General features: G+C 35.9%; 1 protein-coding gene across 2 annotated transcripts in view; it reads left to right on the top strand.

Annotated features, from left to right (window-relative positions):
- The window catches only part of LOC123702505 (RNA-binding protein Musashi homolog Rbp6), a 77316-nt gene extending 69979 nt beyond the window's left edge, over positions 1 to 7337 (top strand). The window contains exons 1-4 of one of the 2 annotated variants that reach the window (XM_045650283.1): positions 1695 to 1828; positions 2657 to 2841; positions 3803 to 3837; positions 5473 to 7337. In XM_045650283.1, the coding sequence (XP_045506239.1) occupies positions 5710 to 6108 (399 nt within the window). In that variant the 5' untranslated portion in view covers positions 1695 to 1828; positions 2657 to 2841; positions 3803 to 3837; positions 5473 to 5709 and the 3' untranslated portion in view covers positions 6109 to 7337. Of the gene's footprint in view, positions 1 to 1694; positions 1829 to 2656; positions 2842 to 3802; positions 3838 to 5472 lie in introns of those variants that run through there. The other variant, XM_045650282.1, reaches the window with a different exon arrangement.
- Positions 7338 to 16866: the final 9529 nt, after the last annotated feature.

Raw genomic sequence — 16866 nt, forward strand, 5'->3', positions numbered from 1 at the left:
AAAACAAAGTCGCTTTCTCTGTCCCTATGTCTCTTTGTATGCTTAAATCTTTAAAACTACGCAACGGATTTTGATGCGGTTTTTTTTAATAGATAGAGTGATTCAAGAGGATGGTTTTAGTATAGGTATAATTTATTAGGTTTTAGATAAAGCGGGCGAAGCCGCGGAAGGTAGATACCTATAATAGATTAAAATGAAAATACACAATTCCATTTGATTTAGCACTCATTATTTCTTAGCATGACGTAAATGAATACATCATTGTTATTAATTGCGACAGATGTTAATTAAACATAATTATATTAAGATGATTTAACTAACTTACTTTATGTACTTACTTTGTTAGGGGATAATCTATACTAATATTATAAAGCTGACGAGTTTGTTTGTTTATTTGAACGCTCTAATCTCGGAAACTACTGGTTCGATTTGAAAAATTCTTTCGGTAGATAGCTCATTTATCGAGGAAGGCTATAGGCTATATAATATCATCACGCTACGACCAACAGGAGTGGAGCCATGGGTTGAAACCGCGCGGATACATTCCAATATAGTATGACATAACGAATTGGTAGGTATTCCTCAATAGGAATATTTTCGCGTTGAGGGTAAAATTTCAAGGTCGCGTCATGGCAATACCGTCACGTCATGGAATATGGCGACGATTTTGGTATCTTTGAATCTTGTCTAAGAAGTTTCACTTCTGACATGTGTGCTCGGCACACACGCTCGTCTTTATTTATTCTTTTAGGTCAATGTTGAATTTTTAGCCTGCCTCAACATTTTTGTAAAAATATAATAAATACTATAAATAAATCAACACGGTCTGTTAATCTGTTTGAATTTCTTTTTATTAAACACGAAGGTTATAAGGCGTGGTGCATGCAATTAGAACTATAAATATGCAATGATTACAAATCAATTGTTTACTACATCTTTGCAATTTTCCGTTTTGTTCGCAGGTATATTTCACTGCAATAAATAACAATCTACACGTGTTATATGCTACAATGAAAAACTTGTTTAAATTAAAAACAGTAAACTCGTGTCTGGAAAAGTGTAGGCTACACGGAAAAGTTTTGCCTTTTTAAAAAGGCGGACGTTTTAAAATTTCCATAAAACTGATACAAGTTTAAGTAAACAAACGGCAACCAGTGTTCTAGTTAATTAATAACTTAACTTATTATTAACGTTATTTTTTTAAAAAAGCTTTCAGTATTCTGAATATGAATGCGCGCCATCCTAAGGCGCCATCAAAATTGAATTATGATTGGCCAATGACAATCATCTATGACCTACGCGTACACCTGTCAAAATAAAATTAAAAACAAAAACCATAGAAGGAAAAAAACGAAAAAGTTTGTTTAACAAAACTCAAATGTATTGTGATAATAAAATGATAACATTCTTTGAAGTGTAAGAAATTTATTGTTACTCGATATCAATCGATATAATATCATGAATTGTATTGAAAATCACACAAAAATAAAGTTTTTCAAACTGGCCGTTTGGAACGCGAACGGTACCATCGAGTGTTATGGCGCGCGTTTTTCATTTGTTTTTATTATTTGACTAGAAAGCGTTTGACGCGGATTATTCGCTGTCGCCGTGCTTATTGAGGCGTGGTGTTGCGTAATTTTATAAGTTTAGTGGTAGTTTGTTTGGTGTAGTGTTAAAATGATGGTGTATTCTAGCGGTGCGCTTGGCGGTCTGGAGATGGTGGACGGAGAGTTAGCGGCGCACGTTTTGAGTGCGCAGGCTGCCGCACATGCCGCAGCCACCGCTGCCGCGCATCAGCAGCAGCAGCAAATGGCAGTGCAACAGATCAGTAAGTTACAAACTTCCAATTAGATGTAGTTTTCAGTCATGATCTGCTAAAATTGCAATGTTTTTGTTGAAGAGCGTTTTGTGGTGTCTAGAAATGAGCTATAAATTATATATTTTAATATCTGTACAGTTCAGTTAATATACTTACTATTTTAATTTATAGTTTTTTTTTCATACTTAAAGTTAGCTAGCTACTAGAAAACTTTTTAGTTCACTGTTTCTGAGTGTAATGTTTGTTTGAGATATCTCTGTACATTGTTATTATTTTCATAACAAATTCAATAGATACCCTCTTTGTACATTAATTTTTAAATGAATAGGTACTTACCAAATTTAAAAGTCATGGTAATTCATACTTTATACTGCTTATATTTTTATTTAATGATCTTAATCATAATATTAACATATTAATACAATTAAAATAACTATTAACATTTCTTTATTGTGTAACAGCATTCAAATCATTGTACCTATTGGAGAGTAATTTATCTTATTTATAAGAAAACAACACAAACATGCACTAACAATTCTTTTAAAGTTTGCCTTCTATTCTGATAAATAAAGTCTTATTCCTACAAAAGTTAGTTTCCTTCATAATTTATTTAATGTAAATAAATAGTTTATACTGTGTATACTCAATAGATGGATGCCATCCTTACTATCAATGAAAAAAATCAATTAGTAACCTTTTTGTGCAATGCCTCTGTCCCAAACCTCATAAAGCATCAATATTTCACTTTTCACAAACTTTAGATTTCAAATTATGTGTATATTATTAACTCTATTAGTAGTAGCATATATAGATTACGCATGATCACCACTCTTCCAGAAACGTCTCCCTCATCAGGCCGCTCATCACCAGTACCAAACAATGCAGGCAGCACATCCCCGTCACCGAGCAAGCTGTTTGTCGGAGGCCTCAGCTGGCAGACGAGCTCGGAGAAGCTGAGAGAGTACTTTGCTATGTTTGGCGCGGTGACGGACGTGCTGATCATGAAGGATCCTGTGACACAGGTAAGCAGAGAGTGGTTTGAGGAGCGAGGGTAGGGTAATGTGACGGAAGATGTATAAACTGTTATTAGGCAGGATTTGGCCAGGAAGATAAATGTTTAAAATCCTTGAATGTTATTACAGATTTTTTTCATACCCTTTATAAATCAACCATATGCAATAAAGATGCCTCATAGTAAATGAGGAATTTATATAATGAACAATGATACAGGAATTATTTTTAATAAATTAACCAGGTTCAAGGAAGAGGGTGATTAATTTAAATTTTTTTTGTTTGTTTGTTTATTACATACTACACATGTACAGAAATGACTATACAAATTTTAGCAAAACTTACAGTTTAAGAGCATATATCTTTTTGGTGTCTTTTGTTTGATTTATTTAAAAATAATTAATTTTTTGAAGGTTTTTGGTTTTATACATAAATCAAAATTAATATTTTTGTTCCTGTATTAATGTTTGAAATTTATTAATTTTAATTTTATAAGCTTAGGATAATTCAGTTTGGATTGTGATAATGTCTCATAGCATACAGGGTTAAATAATAATTATTTTAGTCTAAAGAAAGGCAGTAATTACTTTTTATGCTTCATAATATGTTGAATTGCCACCATTCTGAGGCTAAGATAACAAAAATGTCCTTGGTGAAAAAGCTCAATAACAAATTTGTGTTTTTAATATTATAAATAAATTAAAAACCAAGCAAAATAATCTAGTTTTTTTTTTTTTCAAAAAATTATGTTCAAAAGTTTATTTGAAAAAATGTCTTTAAAACATAATTAACATTTTAACTGCAACACAGCAAATATTACCTGTGTTTCGCTATAGCAAAAAAGAGGTAAAAATTCAATTGCCAAATACAAAAAATCACCCCACATGTATGCAATAAGACACTATCACACTCTACAATGAATACACACAATAATATGTACAAATATATTAATTTTCTGTTAAAAACCATCAGCTGTAAATGATTTCGACACGGCGCTCAACATTCGGGTCAGTGACCGATATTTTGACTTAGGTCTGGTAATAGGTAGTCTAACGTCTTGATCTAGGTATATGGTGCGTGGATGTGGCGTAAACAAAACTAGATTTTTTTTTGTTTTTTTTTTTGGGTTTTTGAGGGTATCTGTATGGTATGTTGTCAAGTGAAGGCAAAACTATTGATGCTTTGAAGAATTACGCGTTCGTAAAATTACTACTAGTAATTTATAAAGCTACTAAATATAGTCAAAACGTGGGAGTTCTTTTTTTAAATATTTCTTCCTTGTATTAATTTTTTTTTTTAATTTTAAGTCGTCTTGTTTCCTCCTTTGTACTGAAGAAGTTTGAGTTTTTGACTCGTAAAGTGAGTTATCGATTTTTTTTTGCTCGAAGGTTTAAATTTTTAGTTAAAAGTTTTGTTTATGCCACTGTAGACATATAGTTGGGCTATTTATGTAATAAAATGGGTATTGAGTAAAAACACTGGCATGCTAGAGTCACTAACATATAGATCGAGATAGGCATAGACTACTCTCTTCCGAACTACGGTAGTTTCTCTTGGTGTTGCCATCTTCAAAAATCAGTCCACTATTTTTATTTTTATCTGTATTTTTCATATATTTTCCTTTATTTACATTATACGTATTATATTCTCGTATTTTCGAACTTCTTCTCATTCTGTACATAAGTTGATGTATTTAAAACACAAAAATATGTAGTTACACTATAACCTTGTAACACTTATGTAGAACATTTTATTCTTTGTAAGCAATGTCAATACTCTTATAAGTATGTAGTATATTTTTAATACTTGTCTCTCTGTACACACAACTTTAAAAAAAATGGTGGATTCATATTCTCAGTCACTTATTTTATGGCAACATTATTTTCCGTTTTTTATTATATTATTAGTAATAGCTATATTTCGTGTGTTTGAGATTAACATTAATACAGATTAGCAAAACGTGTAATTAGCATAGATGAAATATAACACTTGTAAATTTCTCCTAAAATGGTAGAAAATATATGGTGCTCGGTAGGTTTATTTCTAGTCACGGTATCGAGCTAGAGCGTTAGACATGTTTGGGTTTTGAATAAAATCGATATTGTATTTCCATAGATTTTGGTTTTAACAGTAATTCACATATTATAGTACCTACTAATAATATTTTTTCAAACTACCTCCATGGAAACACTTCGAAGTTAGACACGACTAATATTTAGTTTGTAATATGAAGCATGAACGTAAATCCTGTATAACCCTTGAGATTACAAGAATAAGTATAGTAGGTTGTGTATTTTAGGTGTTGTCCCTTTAGTATAAACTTGTACTAATACGCGTGCTTTGCAAAAACGGACGGTTACATACGCTACAGTTTTAGATGAAGCTAAAGATCGCCAGGAACGCAATCGGTTCGTGTGATGCTTATTTATTATGTACGCGTGTGTAACTTGGATTTTTGTATCGCACTTTTTTTGACGCCCGAATTTTTTTGGTAGTATGACGTCTCGATAATTTTAAAATGTGTTAAATTAGTATTTGAAAGCTTCTAATAGTGGTTTTTATTAAATATATTGACGTTTGGGCGCATACTACTAAAGTAGTTCGGGCAAATAGAGGGCATACTAATAGATAGCCGCGCGCAGCGCTCGCGCGGCTTCGGCTTCATCACGTTCCAGGAGGCCGCGTCCGTGGACAAGGTGCTGGCGGTGCCCGTGCACACGCTGGACGGCAAGCGCATCGACCCCAAGCACGCGACGCCCAAGTCGGCGCCCAAGCCGGCCAAGACGAAGAAGATATTCGTCGGCGGCGTCGGCCAGGACACGTCCGCCGAGGAGGTGCGCGCCTACTTCTCGCAGTTCGGCCTCGTCGAGGACGCCGTCATGCTCATGGACCAGCAGACGAAACGCCACCGGGGCTTCGGCTTCGTCACGTTCCACTCGGAGGAGGCTGTCGAACGCGTGTGCGATATCCACTTCCACACGATCAAGAACAAGAAGGTGGAGTGCAAGCGCGCGCAGCCCAAGGAGGCGGTGGCGGGCGCGGGGCTGGCGCTGGCCAAGCGGCTGGTGCTGCGGCCCGGGCGCGGGCTGGTGTACGGCGGCGGCGTGCCGGCCTACCGCTACGCGCCGTACGCGCTGCCGGCCGCGCTGCCGCCCGCGCCCGCGCCCGCGCCCGCGCTGCCGCAGTTCGGCGCCGCCTACTCGCTGGCCGGCGTCGACATGTCCTCCTTCCAGGGCGTCGACTGGAGCGCCGTGTACGGCGTGCCCATGTACATCTAGGCGCTGAACTACCCCCGCCCCGCGCATCGAAGATCTCAGATATTTCGTTAGTTGAACTCGACTAATCTCCCGACTCGACTCCCGCTTTGCGTCTCGCGTGAGGAGCGCGTGTCTCGCCGTTTTGTTTTGGTTTTAGTGTCCGCGGCGGTCGGACCTCGCGTGGCGGTCGCGGCCCCCGTATCAGTATTATAGTTCCGTGCCATTGCGACACACTAAATTGTGCCAAACCGTATGTATGTACGTTTAGTTTTGGATGACGCGGCGCGGCGCCAACTCGACCCGCCGTTTTACGCGCGGTTTGACGTCTTGATTGTACTCTCGAAGGGAATGTAAGTCGCGATCCGCGTCGTTTGAAAATGAGGGTACGCGTGAATAATTGGAACGTCTCTGCGGCTCGATCGCTCGGTCGGGTCGAGTGACGTCACGCCGCGAGCCCGTGACGTCACGCGGGTCCGCCGCGAGCTCACCACTCATACATATCTAACCGAAAAAGCAATCATTTATATGCCATTGTATGATGTAGACGACGCCCACGCTGACGCGATTCTTGAGATGGCGGACGTCGTCAATTATTTATTTTATGTTTAGTGTTAATGTTGCCAAATATATTGTGTGTGTACTTGCTCTTGCTCATGTGATTGTATTATGGTTAGGTTTTCGATCAAGGCTATAATAAAGTATTTGTATACTACCTTCATTTTAACGATTTTAAGTGGTACATTTTACAAAGAAGACTTTTATGCTAGAGCAAAAGAGATAGATGGCAATTTTAAAACAAATATGTTCAACGGAATTCCATTGAAGTATGTACTTACATCAGTGTAAAATGTTCAACTACCTTCGAAATTACAAAAACGTAATATTTACGAATTTCGTAAAAAAGTGATTATAAATGTACCACAGAAGTAAATCTTACTTTAAAAAAATGTTCCTACAATATTGCAAACTACCTCCTCATACTTCAACGTAAAGGTAGTGTTGTTTTGATGTGATTAAAGCATTTGTGCAATAAGTGAATCTCAATTATACATCATATCTTAAATTTAGTGTTATTTCAAAGCCTATGAGAGAGGCTATGTGCCATCTCAAGAATCGTGTTGGCTCGGTATATCAATTTTGATTTGAAGACCACGACTGCTTTGGTTTTAGATTTTATTTATATTGTTTTAATGTGTTTTTATCCATCGATTTTCACCTTTGCTCAATCGACCGCGCGCACGCACTCAAAAAACTTAAATAAAATGTTTATTGAATGAAAAAAAATAAAAAATGAAGGTAGATCGATAAATTCGGAAAATTATACAGTTAACATAAAATTAGCTAGAAGAAATATCTATTAAAATTAATAATTCGTCACTTTAAAACAATATATGTGTATGTCTATATAGATAGATTTTGATGTGTCACAGTTGCAGAAAGTTTAAAACTACCCGCATTTCTCTAAAACCAGAGGCAGTCTGGTCTTCTGGCCGTGGGTTGTCATAGTTAAGTAACTCGGAATGCTACTAACACCTATAATGTACGATGACAATAAGCTAAGTATTATAACAGCTATAGTCTGCACCTGTCTTTGCCTGGTCTCAACACTTGCGCCAAAATTTCCACCGAAGCGAGCTGGTCCTTGCCTATTTGATTAATTTGCGGGTAAGTATTATACGGTAAGTGGGTTTGTCGGGAAATTGCGTGGTTTTCATGTATTTATTTATATTTTTAAGATACGCGAAGTATTAAAGTATTTGTATTATGTATTGTATGCATGTGTGCAGGTTTGATTATGTCTCGGACGAGCCCACGCCGTTTGTCGTGTGTACTTAACTTCATAGTGGTAGTTAGAACCTAATACTTAAAGCAATACTCGAATATTTATACTCTGTGATTAGACAAGTATTATTAAAAGACGATTGATGGTTGTGTTCGTGCAATTTCTAGGTTTAAGTCGAAATTACCTTGGACTTGGTCCCTTCAGTATTCTCCTTGGAACTTAGTACTTAATTGTCATTTTAAAAAATTTCTAGATGTGGGTAGTTTGATGAAACTTCCCATGGTAATGTTATGGGGTTATTTTTAACTTTGTCGCAATGGGGATGGCTTTTATTGAAACTTTTAAGATAGGTGGCGCTACTAGCATTTTATAAAAAAAAATTTGCATGCTTATTTATCAAACTATCTTGTGTGTAAAGTAAACTACTGAAAAAAAGTGTTGCTCAATAAAAAAAATATCAAATTAAGACTACGTTTTACATATTTAAAAATGGTTTCAATATAATGTGCATAAAATGTATATTTAGTGCTTAAATTTTCTTGAAAATATGACGTAATATGCATTACAAGTTGACTAGTGGCGCCATCTATTCAAAGCTTTTCGTCTATTCTACGTTTCAAACTAAGTAAGAATGACGTCATATAATTTGACATACTTATACTATAGTCTTAATATACCTTATATTTATCTTTGGATATCCTTTATTAGTACTATTTTTGTGATTAAATTCTTGCCGCTATTAATTTTTTGTTAATGGCAACCCCTAGCAATAAAATTGGTCTTGCCAGACTATCACCAGGCAAAGACAGGTGGTTATGTAGAGCCAATGCATGCGGCAGCTTTTCGACCACATTCCTATATTAGGTCGATTCACTTATAACGTAGCCCTGGTTTGCTTGACTTAATGACAGTTGCATACATAATAAAATCGAGTCAAATTCAAAATTTCTTACAATATAGGTACATTTATATACATACCAGTGATTTTTTGTGTCATCTTGGATTATAAATTGAGTGTTGCTACTGTTTTAATAATTCCACAAATCGGGGCTACAATAGCTATAAATTCACATGTATACACATACCCTTATTATTAGCAGTATTCTTATTATTATAAGTAGGTTAGAACCTTCTGAGATTTGACGCGCCGCCGCGGTTTTGTGTCGATATAAAATTACTCTAAAATGATATTATAACTTGACGTGTGTGGTCACAAATTTTGGTGTTAAATGTTAGATTTCGATTGATAATTAACTCTTAAACACGAAATCGCGGCGGTCGTAATGGTAACCTTTTGTATATTATTATTTTTCCCAAATTTCTCAGTATTAGACGGTTTTGAATTGTGACGTCACTGACCCCTCCGCGGTCAACCGTCGAGTGTCGCCAAAAGCCACACTGGCGGTTTGCCCATAAAATTTTATGTACTTAATTTTTTTTTTTAATATGTATGAGGTTCCCACGAAATGTGGCAACCCCACAGCCTAACATAGTTTATTTATATTTTTTTAATACACCTGTATTAGTTAGGTAACAGTGGAGTTTTGAGGTATGTTAGAAGTAGTGTTTATTTAGTCTGCTCGTGAGTAACCTGTAATTGAGCACCTAGATTGTGTCATTACATTGAATAATATTAGAATTGTGTGTTTTATTTCATAGATCCGAGGGTTTTCACGGGTTACCTATAGCTTATGCACGTTGGGTTCAGCAGTAGATGATCATGTAGTGCGACACCTTCGCCGTGAAGGAGTGGGGTCTTGTCGATAGCATGGTACCGTAGTATCTCGTGACTAACACTGAGCTCGGGTCGGCATGGAGTGCGCGAGGACTTGCATCTTCCAATGTCACTGTCAATTGTTACAGGCGTTTGCCACACTTTGGTTGTGAACCGTGCTATTGCGGCGACGTAGCCACGTAGCGTAGACCTATGTAGTGCGCTTCGCTTGAGGCCTTCAGTCTTCCGTTGAATCTGATTTGCCAAAAACGGGCCAAACGCATTTTGCTCAAGGGCGGAGGCGACTCTTTTCAAATGTAAAACTCAATGTGTTGCCAGTTTGCCAAAATTCAGAGTAGAATAAGATTAAGACAATAATGAGAATGGATTGCCACTGACTTGTTGCCATGACGAAACGTTAATTTTCTAGTCATTTTAATTAGGTTCCTCGAGGTGGCGACGATTTGGACGGAATCCTAGAGTCTTTATCTTGCTCAACTTCTCGCCTGACTCGTATCGTATCGACCGCTTGCGCAGTAGTGACGTGCCACAGCACGTGCACAGGACATCACTACGGTGGTGTCTATGCTTACGCGTATCCAGTTACTCTGGACCAATGTTATATTCGTTAAGGTTATACATAAATGGTTTAATATACAACTTTTTGATCAGTATAATATAATAATGTTACAAGAAATATCTTAAATTACGTTGTGTGTTTTCGGCAGATGCTAGTGTAGTGTGTAGAGTAGTGATTTTGAAGATTTACATAATAATATATGGTGTAAGAATAACTCGAAAGCAATAATTATGATAACCGCTGTGTATGATAAGACATCGCAAGGCACTGGTGGCAGGACACAGAGCGTAGATGAATTATTATACACCTGCATATTATAATATTTTTGTAATATAGGTCGATGTATTCAGTAGCGGGTATATGTATTTTTACCTGACACGTGTTAAGGTTCAGTAGTCGTTCGCCGCTTGGGGCGTGCGGTCGTGTTCGCTCAACGAATCGTGCGCTGTATTCACTCTCCTAGTGCACTGCGCGTTCTTGTAAGGCAACGAGAGTGTTATCGCTATTGATAATTTAAAATTTGAATATTTTCACTGTCAGAGAAATATTTTTAGCATATTCACAGCTTGGAAGTTGTAATTTTGATACGTATCTAGAAATATATTGTCGACTAATTGATTGTGAAATACTGTTTCTTGCCCACGATTAAGATTGATTGATGATTTTTATTTATTTCGTAACTTATTTTATCAGTATTTAGTCATATTATTTGTAGTTCGTAGCTAGTTTTAAAACTCTGACAGTATATGAGTATAACTAGAATAGTGGCTGTATTAAACGACATTCCTTTATTTATTTAAAAGGCATTTTGTGGTAGAATTATATAAAAATATATAAAGTATGTACTATAGTGTAGACATGGGCTGTTTTCTCATCACAGACTGCTACTAGAATAAATTGTGCAATACTGATGATTATGTATTATCTGCGAGTAGCGGGACAATTGGGTTTAGTTGTGTAGATAATTATGGTAAATAATATCGAAATTGATCCAAAACATAGACTTACTGAGGTCTTACTTGTAAACTTTCTTAGTCTATGGTCGCTCCAATGATTGTTTTGTCTCTTTCACTCTATATTAAGGGAATGTGATGAAACAGTGATGAGCAAAGATACAGATTATTAAAGTTTTTAAGTAAGCGTGTTTAAAGTGGAATGAAATGATTGGTACCTTAAGTAACGAGATTCAAGTCTATGTGAGTGGATGTCATGGCTCTAATTATGCTTTATTTGGATAAGTTTATATTTGATAGTTAAACAGTCTACTATATTGTGTAGTGTACGCCTCGTGACGTGGCGTCTTAGGATGGTACGTTGCTAGCGGGTTAGAGGGCCGCGCGCCTCCATCAAAGCCTAATGGATCATCTTCACTTAGTTGATTATTAGAAATAAATGGTAACAAAACACAGTCGATCTTTCATTTATCGCTTTTTCCGTACCTAATTTTACTACGTAGAAGCTTTTCCGGACATGGCGTCATTAGATTTGGAGGATAGTTTGAGTATAGTGTGAATATCCGAACACTTGCATGAGCGCGGCGGAGTTAGAAGATTGCATGATCAGGCCCGGCGGAGCGGCGACGAAGAGCGAAGACCATTCCATAGACAATACCGGACTCCGAGTATTGTCTCCACCCGCAGCTGTTATTTATGCTTCATTTATTTTTACTACCCTCTAGTAAAGTGCATCCCAGTATATAGACTTGTAGCAATAGTGATGGTTTTTGGGTGCTGGGTTTTTCAGAGTACATACGTAGTTTGATAGTTTAGTTTTTTTATTGAAATGTAATTTGGAGACGACTCGCTTAGAACCTTTTTTTGAGGTAGAAATCGTAGATGTAGAATGGAGGCATATCAGATTGAACCCGGAGACACATGCATTGTGCCTTATTAGTTTGTTTTATTTTTAAATTCGCTTTGGTTAAAAGGCTAGACATAGATGTAGACAACGGACCAAATTAGTTTGGAAAATGGAGACAATATTTTTTGTACAATTTTTTTTGAACCGTTGAAATTGTGATGTGGGCCGTCGCGCCCGACGAATTAGAACTTTGGTAGTGTAATTTAGATGAAAATATTGTGATTGACAAATAATGGAGCTAGTACCCCTCGTAGTACAAAGTATTTATAATCTGTATTGTGACTCGATAATGTCTTCCTTGACAATTTATAGACTGAATAGTCACCCGTTAAATTTTATGAAATCCCGTTTGGCTGGGATGCACTAGAATTTGTTTTGTACAATCTGTAAGGGCACTTGTTTATATCTGTGGCAGCTGTCAGTTTGACAGCTGCGTCTATGGTTTCGCGCTAAAATTTCGTTCAAATTAACGACTTTTTTTTTTATTCGGTATCAGTCTGAACAAGTGCTTTTTTATTTCCGTGTAGTTAAGAATCAGAGTGTTCAGTAGAGATCCTGTAAAATTAAGCTGAGTGCCTCATTGTGTGACAATATAATATCATCACACTCATTAATGATAAATTCCTCATTATTTTGTATTAACCTGTAATATAGAGCGATATTTGCGATATATTGTTCTTTTTAGTTAGGGCAAGAACTCTGTGTGGATTTTACTGGCATATTATGTCCATTGACATTATAACTTTTATAAAATTGTACTCTAATGAATTAAAGTAAGTAATAGCGGGGACAAAGCTTATTTTAAACTCTGATATTTGTCAGAGTTCCTTTTTCGACAAGTCTACCTTTATAGATACGGGATATCAACGAATATAAGAGTTGAAACACATAGGTACCAAGTGGTAATCAAGGAAACAGTACCTACATACAGAAGAAGCATTCATTGGTGTCAGTAAAACCCACACTTGAGCTCGAGCCGTAATTATTCTAGTCAACAGATTGTTATTTTTTTGTAATTAAGTTTTTACAGTGAGTTTTGGTACGCGCGACCCCGTTTGGTTATTTTATACTTTATTTGGAAAAGAAATCACAGTGCCATAAACATTTTTGAAGACTTTTTTTTTTAATTCACAACTACATTTGGATACTAGTTAGGTTATCATGCACTAAGTACACATCCTAATGCTGTAACGTACGACAATATAATAACATACTAACTTTACAGTTTGAAATAGCGCTAATAATAGCATTTCTTTAAAACTACCCTCAAAATTTAAGGGGTCGCGTATACATTTATTAGTTGATTAACTGTAAATATTATAGTTAAGATTGTTATTTAAAATACTGTGTGTGTATTTTGATGTACTTCTTGATATAGTATAGGTCTTTCTCTCTTTGAAATTTTTAAATCATAGTTTCTATTTGATGTAGTTTTGGTCATCTATTATGTGGGTAAGCAGCGAATTTGGTGTTTACAATGTTAAATAAGTTATCCTATAAAATAAGGGGTTATTTCAAGCTTTTTCTCTAAATTTATATTAGAAGAAACCTTAATATGTTTCACTGATAAAATTTTACCACCAGTCGCTCCTACCCAGTATATTAGTATTTGAATTGATACAAAAGTGCCCCACGAATTTGTTAAAATAAGCTCATAATCAAAATTATCATATTTCTATATCTATACATATTTATATTAGACGTAGTTGGAAGTTTGTAATTCGCAATTGAATGTATAGATTTTTTACGACATATCTCACGATTGTGGCAACATTGCTCTTTTAACCGGGTTTGAAACAAATTGCCTATGCTCAATCGGTGTTGTTGAGACTGTTGCCATAATGCGGCGTCATTGTTTTTTGCGATTTTAATATGGTCATAATATATAAATGATCGAAAGATGAAGATGAAGAAAGACAGCAGAAGAAGTACAAATGATAACATTTAGAGCTACCGCGCAAGAGCAACTTTTGTCTCCGCAACTATTTTGTCTCTCCCATCAACTCTATAGGAGGTTGCGTCGCTACGTGCGCGCACTTTCTTACCAACCCATAGAGTTCATGGGAGAGACAAAATAGTTGCGGAGACAAAAGTTGCTCTTGCGCGCTAGCTCTTATACATTATCGATGGAAGGAGCTACTATTCATAGGATACATTAAAATTATCCAAACACCCTACACCTTCTGTTAATCACAAGATTTGTCGTATTCTTTTTAGACATTGAAAAAATTAATTAAATAGTATACAGTATCTTAGTCTCATTTTTACAATACACACCACACAGTTAAAACACATCACAAAAAACAATGACGCCAGTAATAGTCGGTAGTCACTGATAGTCTGGAATGGACGCATCTTATCGAAATGGTTATGAAATATATCTGTTTAAATTCTGAATTGTGTTTTATTTCACCCTATAAACGTTGAACGAAGGAAAAAGGAGTTTGACTTCTATAGCGTCCGGATAGCGTTATCTGTTATTCAGAGGTTATGTCGGGAAATTCGGCTTATTTTCATTTTTCAATCGAATAATTATTATTATGTACTTACTGTACATTATTGTTGTAAGTATTAAGTAGTTATTAGTTGAGCAACATTTTAAAACGTTAAAACTTGAAACTTGACGCTTCTCGAGCGAGAACTTCCCAACGTATGCGTAAGCAATTCTGCTGCAGAATGCAGAATTTCTGCAACACGCAGTGTTGCGAGCAACTGCCAACTGCCTCATGTTGATTGTCTGTGTTGCTAAATTAAATAAATAAATAAACAAATGATTCCTCATAACCCAAGCGCATAAAATAGTCCTCGTACCTACCAAATTATATTTCTGAAGACATCCTTCCTGAAATAGTGTTGCCGCATAGATAAAATGCTTTCGCTTTCCTATCTTATCTTATACTATATAAAAATGAATCGCAAAATGTGTTGGTAAGCGCATAACTCCAGAACGGCTGAACCGATTTCGATAATTCTTTTTTTATTATATTCCTTGAAGTACGAGGATGGTTCTTATGTAGTGAAAACGTAAACATGTACCACGGGCGAAGCCGGGGCGGACCGCTAGTGTTTCATAATTATAGAGGAAGTGCATATTATGAATTCATTCATAGAATTAATATTGTTACGTAATCTACGTTATTAATTTAACTACTTTTCATTGAATTTATAATCTATAATTATTATGTAGCAAACCTATTGACCTGAAATAATAAAACGTTAAACAATAAAAAAAAGTCCGCAATTATTGTAACTCAAAAACGGCTGTATCGATTTTAATAAAGTTTGTTAAAAGTTCATTTCTATTGCTATTTTTATAAAAACCCGACGGCCACTTTTTAAATTATGCCTGATGAACTGAAGATTATTCAGCTATGATCAGAAAAAATATTTGAATACAAAGTACCTTACTAATAAGAATTCGTCATGAAAATGCCTTAGCTTCTACAAGTGGTATCATAGTAGGTAGGTCTTCTAAACTGTTAAGGTAAAGGTTCTACAGACTACTAGAATTACTTAAAATAAAATTTATCAGCTTGCCTAAACGTATGTAGGTATGGCATATACGCACCTAGTTAGGTATGTACTTACTTATTTTTTTTTAATATAACGCAAGGCAAGAGCAATCGTTATTTTTTCTATTCTTTATAATTCTTGTCATAATATATGATTTATGTAACTGAAACTATCAATGATAATGCTTATCACGTCTTATTGTGTTAAGAATATACCTAGGTACTTACAAAGGATAATATATATGTCACTAGCGGTCCGACCCGGCTTCGCCCGTGGTACATATTTCGCAATAAAAGGTAGCCTATGTTCTTTCTCAGGGTCTAAAGACTGTCTGTGCCAAATTTCATCAAAATCGGTTGAGAGGTTAGCGGGAAAGCGTAACAGACAGAGAGAGTTACTTTCGCACTTATTCGCATTTATAATATTAGAGCTAGCGCGCAAGAGCAGCTTTTGTCTCCGCAACTATTTTGTCTCTCCCATTAACTCTATGGGGAGTTGCGTCGCTACGTGCGCGCACTTTCACTAGCCAATGGGTGGGAGAGACAATATACTTGCGGAGACAAAGTTGCTCGTGCGCGCTACTTCTTAGTAGGGATTTGTGCTTCGAGTACAGCCCCTGTAGTCTCGACACATTAGTCGGTAATTACCGACAACTAATTTATAGACCCGTCTTCAGCAATGAAAATGATGTCGCTTAATACCTCTCCCCAATTTGATGGAAGCATACAATAGATACATATTTGTTTATAATTTTTATTCTTCACAAAACTTTCCGTTATGCGTCAAAATATTTATATAATAATAGCAGTGTAGTAATGCATTTTTATCTAAATTAATAACATCATTATTTCAATTCCGTAGATATATGAACAATAAATAAAATATAGATTTCATGGATTTGGAAAATCATTTCTTTGCAACACATTCGAATGTTGTCAAAACAAATTATACTTTGACATTGTCAATCGTTATGATACCGACGTTTTGATCTCGACAAGATCTCGATAACTAAAGCCCTTCTCCCATTACGATAATTCTAGAATAGGTACGATACTCGAGTAGAATACTAGATTTGCTCGCTACCCGATGATCGCATATTATGCGACTGAAAAATGACATCGTTATTGCGCCTCGTTTTTGTGGGCGGACGTTATATAATAATAATAATAATTCATTTATTTATTGTAACAACAGTTAGGTCGTTATGTCGAGAAATCAGCGATTCCAGTGACGAAGAAGCTCTTGCAGTTTTTCTTTTTTATAGAAATAGAAGACGGCAACATAAGAGTAGGAAGTACTGGATTCATCCATATATTGAAATAAAAATAA

This window comes from Colias croceus, chromosome 23 (assembly GCF_905220415.1).
Source record: "Colias croceus chromosome 23, ilColCroc2.1".
Classification (NCBI taxonomy): domain Eukaryota; kingdom Metazoa; phylum Arthropoda; class Insecta; order Lepidoptera; family Pieridae; genus Colias; species Colias croceus.